The sequence below is a fragment of the Castor canadensis genome, chromosome 1 (genome assembly GCF_047511655.1).
Source record: "Castor canadensis chromosome 1, mCasCan1.hap1v2, whole genome shotgun sequence".
Lineage (NCBI taxonomy): Eukaryota > Metazoa > Chordata > Mammalia > Rodentia > Castoridae > Castor > Castor canadensis.
This window is the reverse complement of record NC_133386.1, coordinates 16,181,019-16,188,752: the sequence shown is the minus strand read 5'-3', so window position 1 is coordinate 16,188,752 and position 7,734 is coordinate 16,181,019. Positions and strand designations below refer to the sequence as shown.

General features: G+C 44.5%; 1 protein-coding gene across 6 annotated transcripts in view; it reads left to right on the top strand.

The window, feature by feature from the left end:
* The window catches only part of Pcmt1 (protein-L-isoaspartate (D-aspartate) O-methyltransferase), a 58,853-nt gene that overhangs the window by 23,858 nt on the left and 27,261 nt on the right, over window positions 1-7,734 (top strand). For 4 of the 6 annotated variants that reach the window (XM_020176011.2, XM_020176012.2, XM_074072371.1 and 1 more), the window contains exon 1: window positions 692-935. The exons of 1 other annotated variant lie outside the window; for it this stretch is intronic. In XM_020176011.2, coding sequence (XP_020031600.1) covers window positions 707-935 — 229 coding nt within the window. In that variant the 5' untranslated portion in view covers window positions 692-706. Of the gene's footprint in view, window positions 1-691; window positions 936-1,336; window positions 1,876-7,734 lie in introns of those variants that run through there. One more of the 6 variants, XM_074072379.1, reaches the window with a different exon arrangement.

Here is a 7,734-nt window from a genome sequence, read left to right as displayed (position 1 = left end):
CACAGTCGCCATAGGATAACGTGGTATTGTTTAACCAATTATCGCTCTCCACGCTTGTTTTGTTTTAAATTAGCGAAGCACCTTCCCCCGCCCCATGTCATGAGGTTCTTCCACTCTTAATTTGCTCATGTAATTTGAGTTGAAAACAAACCAAGGTCCCAAAGTCTTTAATTAAAGAGTGACACGCTTGTTACAGAGCCAGAGGCTGGGGGTATTCGGGTTAGAGAGGGCCTTTGTCCTTGGGGTCTATTAAGATCATTGTTACTCCGGCCCCATCACGGGGCGCCTAGACTCCCCAAATATTAGCCAGTGGGGTTGGGTGAGGCAGAGCGGAGTTAGCCCACCGTCTAACAATCCGGACAGCCATAGGAGCAGATCCGCCACCGCTCGCAACAGCTGACCGGGCGGCGACTGCAGAGCCACCTGCAGCGGCGGCACAGATCACCCTGTCAATCCCGCCGGCCTTGCTCAGTGACCGGAGCCGCACCCCGGAACGCCATCCACCGGCCTGGCCTCAGGGCGAGGGCGGTGCGCAGTCGGAAGCCTCAGAAAGAGGGACGCGGCGACGCTGACTCAGCCCGGCCTCCCTGCGGTCGCGGAGCAGCCGCAGCCACCGCGCGGGCAACGGGCCTCCTCCTACCCTCTTGCCCCACCCGGCCGCACCCCGGGCCGCGAGGCGTCACAGAGCGCATGCGTGCCGCGGGGGATGCCGGGAGCGCGCAGTGGCGGCAGCGGCGGCGACGGCAGTAACAGCGGCGACTTCGGCGGGGACGCGGGCGGGGCGGTGACCGTGTGGGAGGTGGTCTCACTCTTGGGGAAACTGCTGGGCACCGTCGCCGCGTTGAAGGTGGTTCTGTACCTGCTCCGGGTGTGCTTAGCGATGGCCTGGAAATCCGGCGGCGCCAGCCACTCGGAGCTAATCCACAATCTCCGCAGTAAGTGCCACCCCCGCTGGTGTGGGCCAGCAGGGGCAGGCTGGGCCTGGACTGGATCCCCCTGGGCACCCGGAACGTTCTGTCTGCACCCCCGCGCTTGTTGGAGGGCTTCGGTGCAGGGTTGCACCGGTAGTCCGCAACGGCGAGCGCTGGCGATCGCCTCCCCCGGGACCTGTCACTTGGCGACTAGGAGGGAAAGGTCAAGGGGCCGCAGCTGGGGGGACGGGGCAGTCCTCTCCCCGCAGGCCTGGGCGACCGACTGGTCGCGGCGCTGGTGGTGGGGTTGTCCCTGGAATCCGCGGTCCGAAAGGCGAGGGGCGTGACTTCAGGGGCGGGGGCGGGGGTGTGGGCCTGGATTCCTAGTGACTGGGCTGGGACCCGGTCCCCCTACCCCGTATTTTCTTATCTTCCTCCTCCTGCTCCATGCTGATTCCCTGCAAGCTTGCTCTCATATTCGGCTCCCCCGCCCTCGGTTTTTTCCTCTGGAGGGAGATGCCACCGTCTGATACCGGCGAGGGGAGGGCGAGGAAGATGAGTTTTGCCACTGCGGGTGCTGGGAGAAATTTCTCCGGCTAATGGAAAGCTCCCAGGGGGGCGGAGAGAGAGACAACCGGGGGATGCTGTTCCTGAGATACTTGAACCTCTGGAGCCTTTGGAGGTCCTGGCCCAGCCAAGTATCGTGGATGTGGAATGTGCTAACTTTTCCGGGCTGCTGTCGGCTTTAAGAACCTTGTACGGAAGTTTCTTCATATCACTCTTGCAGTTACTGGTATTCCTTCCTCTGATGGACATGTTCGGGTGGAATGAGTGCTGTGTCATTGTCTTTTTTAAATTGTCACTGTCTGATCGGAAGATCAGAAGAATCGCAGTCCATTATAATCTCACTGGTCAGAATTTATAGTTCTCCTTGCCACTGACTTCGCAAATCATATCCTTCGAGGTGATTATTTTAATTGTTCTGTGTTTTGTAGCTTTTCATGTGTTTGTCTTATCTCTCAACTCTATTTGTAATCTTGAGAGCTAGGACCATTAAAAAAAAAAACTGAATCAAAGAACTTAATGCTCATTCCTTTTTTTCCACAGATGCCAGTGAGGTGCCCATTAATTATATGCCTACATCTGTGCTAGGATTATAAAGGTCAATGGGAGAAATAAGTAGAACTGTTTGGCACTTAATATATTCATCACTGGACTTTTTTTTATTAATACTGAAAGTGGGGATTGTGTTTTTAATATTTAGTAACGAAGGCTAATGAAGTGTGTTTAGACTTTTTTTTTTTTTTATTTTGGCAACACTGGGGTTGGTCTCATGCTTGCTAAGCAGGCACCCTTACTGTTTGAGCCACTCTTCCAGCCTGTGAAGTGTGTTTAGATGTCAGAATTGTGTCAGTCATTGCCAGCATTTACTTTATGGAAGAATATTTTATTGAGAGTAGATGTTTATGGACTAAGGCAATAGTAGGAAGTGATGTAGGTTTTCATGGATTGCACATAAACACAATATGTTGTAAATATTGTAATGAGCTTTCTTAACATGGTCTGAGTCCCTACTCTTACAGTATACAACATTCTGTACATGAATTGTGACTAAGTAATTTTCCACCAGTAGGTTATCACAGTAGACACTTGGCAGTGGCACAAATTTATAATCTATCAGGCTCTTAAAGTCTCTCCATTTTGGGCCAAATTTCTGGTAAGCAAAGATTCGATCTTCCCAGTGGTTTATAGTCACTTTAATGTATTACTGTTCTTAGCAAAAATTTCTAAGGATATTTTTCTGTCAGAAAATTTAATAAGGAATATTTAACATTCATGAATGTTGCAAGTACTTAAGTTTTACACTAGATGTATGACTGGAAAGAGGAAATCAGAGAATTCAAGTTGTTTAGCTTCTTTTGTAACACTTGTGCAACTTTAAACTTCTTACTGAGGTAGTTCTAGCTAAGTTATTTTTTATTTATTAGCTTATTATTTGAGCTGGGCATGGTGGTATCCATCTATAATCCTAGCAGTCACATTGAGCCAGGAGAGGATCATGAATTCAAGGCCAGCCTTGGTTTATAGTGAAACACTGTCTCAAAAAACAAAACAAAACAAATAACAAATTGCCTATGTGAAAATTGCTTTTGACACACAATTTGAAAATATTTCTTTATTTTTCCTTGGTGTGCATTTTTCCTAAGTAATTTTTTTTTTTTGGCAGTGCTGGGGGTTGAACCCAGGCTAGACAAGTACTCTGCTACTGAGCTACTCCCTCAGCCTCTAAATTAAATTCTTTTAATTAAAATCTTAGAAATAGATGGAAATGTGACCATGTTGACATGAAAAGGGATCTGTAAAAGGAAGTAAATTAGTTTTAATGTTTTTCTTTTGGGACAGAAGTTTGAACTCAGGGCTTCATGCTTGCAAAGCAGGTGCTCTGCTGCTTTAGCCACACCTCCATTCCATCTTGCTTTGGTTATTTTGGAGATGGAATAACGAAAACTATTTCCCCAGGCTGGCCTTGAACCACAGTCCTCCTGATCTCAGCCTCCCAAGTAGCTAGGATTACAGGCATGAGCCACCAACACCCGGCTCTTCTACATATTTTTATTCATATTGTATTTTACTCCGGCTTGCTTTAAAGGTGATAGTGCAAACCAAAGGTCTTTAGGCAAGTAAGATGAAGATGGTAAGAGAGTCAGCATTTTTATGGTGCTTTGATAAGAACGAGGGTTAGGAGAATGAAGGCTTTAGGGGATGATGGTGTTTGAAGAAATGTCATGTAGCAGAGGTCAAACCAGGACAAATGGGAGGCAGATTTTGGCTCATTATAAGGAAGAATTCACAAAGCTATCTTAACAAAGAGTTGGCTCTGAAAAGTAGTGTTTTCTGTCACTGAATGTTTTGAAGCAAAGAATGGTTGACCATTTCACTATAAGGAATATTGTAGAAGGGATTTGATTTTGCCATCAGATTTGAATATACACTACATCTCTAAGGACTCATCCAATTTCAGGATTCTTTGTGATTTTAAAATAGTATTACAGATTGCATAATGAGTATAGAGTATGTATATTATAGGAGCAAGCCATAGAAATTAACATTTTAACAGTAATTTCTCATATTACATACATTTTAGAGGACTGCATGAGATTTTAGTTTGTCAGAGATGAAAAGGGATCACTGCCACCCCCACAAAGATAGGGTTTTCCCAACTATTTGCCCTGGGCTGGCCTCTTGATCTTTGCCTCCTGAGTAGCTAGGATTACAGGCGTGAGCCACTGGCGCCCTGCTCAGAGATGAAAATGAGTCCAAGAAACATCCTTTTCCTTTAAGAAGTAGTATTGAAAGAAACTATTTACTTTTACCTACCAACTAAGAGTGACTAAAGAATAGAGAAAGACATATATTTTTAAACAATATCTGATACCTAATGTGCTTTGCCATAACTTTCCATTACATAAAATACTTCTTTGATTACAATATGAATTTAAATCTTTTCCATTTTAGATTTTATATATTGGTTGTGTCTCAAGCTTTCCTTAGCACCTAATTCACCTAATAATTTTAGAAGTTAAAGTTTTGTTAGTTTCTTTTGTTATAATTGAGAAGAAATTTAGGATAAATGATTAATAATGGGTAAGTCTTATAATCTAATATAATAAGGCAATATTTCTTTTACTAAGGTGTAACTTTTTTTTTTTTGATGTTGCATTACATATGCTAGGCAAGCACTCACTGAGCTATAGCTCCAATCCTAAAGATGCAACTTTATAACAAGTTTAGAAGAAGTTTCTCTATGGCTTGAAATCTATCTACTTCATACTTCTGATACTTCTACTGCTTGGTTTACTTTTATTCTTCTATTCTCTCAGATCAGAAATCTTGCAGTAATCATTCTTTCTTTCAGACTGTCATCAAATTAACTCACCAGTTCTTATAAATGCCTTTCATAGCCATCTCTTTCACTGATACCATCAGTCTTAGCATTCTGTCACTACAGCAGTTACTTGAGATAACTAACTTATAAAGAGGAAAGGTTTATTTGGTTCATTTTGGAGATTCAGTCCATGATCGGCTGGCTCTGTTGTCTTGGGCCTGTGTCAGGCAGTACATCATGGCAGAAGGGTGTAGTAGGGCAAAGCTCCTCACTCACGGCCAGGAAATTAAAAAGAAAGAGATGACCAGGATCCCACAGTCCCCTTTAAAGGCACAGCCCCCATGACTTAAGGACTTCCCATGAGACCACACCTCTTAAGGTGTTTACCACTTCCCAGTACTGACAAGCTGGGGACCAAGACTTTAATACAAGACCATTGGGCTTTTGGGGGCTATTCCAGATCTAAACTATTGCATTCTGCCTGGGCTTCCAAAGGTTCATGTGTATCTTAAAGTGCAAAATGCATTTGGTTCATCTCTAAGAGTTCCTAAAATCTTAACTATTTCAGCATTGCTCAAAAGCCCAAGTCCAAAGTCTGTGTGACTCAAGACAAACTCTTTTATTTGTGAGTCCCAATAAGAAATAAAAAAACACTATACTCTCTCTACAACAAAATTAGAAATAAGGGCAAAATAGTTTCTTCTGGGTATTGAGGGGGTGGGGGGGAGAGGGAGGGGGTGGAGTGGGTGGTAAGGGATGGGGTGGGGACAGGGGGGAGAAATGAACCAAGCCTTGTATGCACATATGAATAATAAAAGAAAAAGAAAAAAAAAAAGAAATAACACAAGTTATATACTTCCCAATGGTAGGACAGGGTATGCATTCCCATTCCAAAAGGGAGTAATCTGGAGATAGATGGGGGAGACCAAACTAAGACCAAAACCCATCAGGGCAAACATTAAATCCTACAACTCCATGTCTGAGATTCAGGGTACACAGTGGCAGGATGTAGGCCCCCAAGGGTATGGGCAGTCCAGCCCTTGCAGTTTTGTTGGTTGCAACCCATGTGACCCTCAGGCAGGTTTTATGCATTGCCTGTAGCTCACCTCAGTAGGTGTACCGTGTTCCTGGCAACTCTGAATTTCTGGTAAGTTCACTGCAGCTTAGGCTTCACACTCACAACTCCATCATGCATTGCTCTGTCTGGGGTTTTTTTGCTGGAATTCTGACCCTGTCACACATTACCTGTTTTCCTTTGAAATCTGAAGTGGAAGTCTCCATGATCCTATAACTTGCCTTCTGTATGCCTACAAAACTCACATCACATGGGTAATGTCAAGGCCTGCCACTAGTGTAAGCTGTACTTGTGCGACTGGAACCACAGCTTGTAGCAACCTTTAAGAGCCTTGCTGGCTGCATATAGGATAATTTCTGACGGTGGCACTGGGTGAGTGTGGTGCCCTGGCTCTCTCTTCTCAAAAGACTGCCCTGGGAAGTCTTTGAAACAAATTTCCATTTCTCCATCTTAGCCTGTTTTGAGTGGGGTCTTGCTGATTCCTGGGATGCCCACCAGGGATCTTTCCTATTGCCCTGGTGCAGAGCACTTGGCTTCTTTTTAATGACGTTAATCTCTTTAGGAACAGCAACCTCCTTGGCTGCACCTACGTGTATTTTTCTTCTCTGGCCAAATTGCAAGTTTTTCAACTCTGATATGTTCCTTTTTGCTACCACTTCTCACTGTGAATTTGGTTAAAAGCAGCTAGTAAGATTCATATCACAGCCTGAATGCTTTTTTGCCCTGAAATTTCCTCCACTAGATAATCTGGTACATCACCTTTAAACTCAGGCTCCCACAGTCTCAGAGCATGAACTAATGCAATCACATTCTTTGCCACAGGGTAACAAGGGTGGCCGTTAGTCCAGTTCCCAATGCAATCTTCATTTCTATCTGAAACCTCATCAGCATTCTGGGTCTACTGAGACCCCACCAGCACCTCCCATTAAGCTCTGCTTACAGCATTTTTGGCTGTTTCTAGGTTGGTTTTCCAAACTTTTCCAGATTCCTTCCTTCCTTCCTTGATGGAAGGAATTGGAAGCCAATTCTGACCCCTTCTCCACATTGTCTGAATAGCTATATTCAGTGGTCCCACTTCATAATACCAATTTTTAGCTTTCTATTACTGTGATAAATACCTGAGATAATCAACTTATAAAGAAGAAAGGTTTGTTTTGCTTCACAGTTTTAGAGGTTTCAGTGCATGGTTGATTGGCTCTGTTTGGACCTGTGGCAGACAGCACATCATGGAGAAGCAGAGCAGAGCTTCCTACCTCATTACAAGGACATGAGAGAAGAGTCCAGAGTCTCACAAATCCCTTTCAAGGGCACAGTCACAGACCCAATGACCTGGAGACCTCCCACTAGGTTCCACCTGTTTAAGTTTCCACTTCCCAATAGCACCAAGCTAGGGACCAAACCTTTAACACATGGGCCTTTAGGGGAACATTGCAGATCCAAAGTATAGTGCTGTCCTACACTAGGTTCTTAGTTCACACTTGGAATAGCGCTGCTGGTGTCTGATACGTTGGTATACTTTTCACTTTCCCTGGGGTCAGATCCATTTTTCCCATTACACAGATTTTCCTAGTGTACAGCTTTCTGTTATGTCAGTTTTCTGGGGTGAGGAGGGCTTCCAAATGGTTACGGTATCAAGTGTAAATACCTATGACTTATCTTTCAGGCTTTAGTGTTTTATGCAGCCTTCTCCCATGCTCACCTCCACTCCTACAGACTGATCCCATTTTCCTCCTTACATGCATTGTGCATCAGGTACATGTTTGGCTGTGATTGTGAAGACCAAAACAACACTGGCTTAAACGAAATAAAAGTTTCTCTTTCCCATAACAATCCAAGTATCAGCAGTTCAAGGCCAATATCAT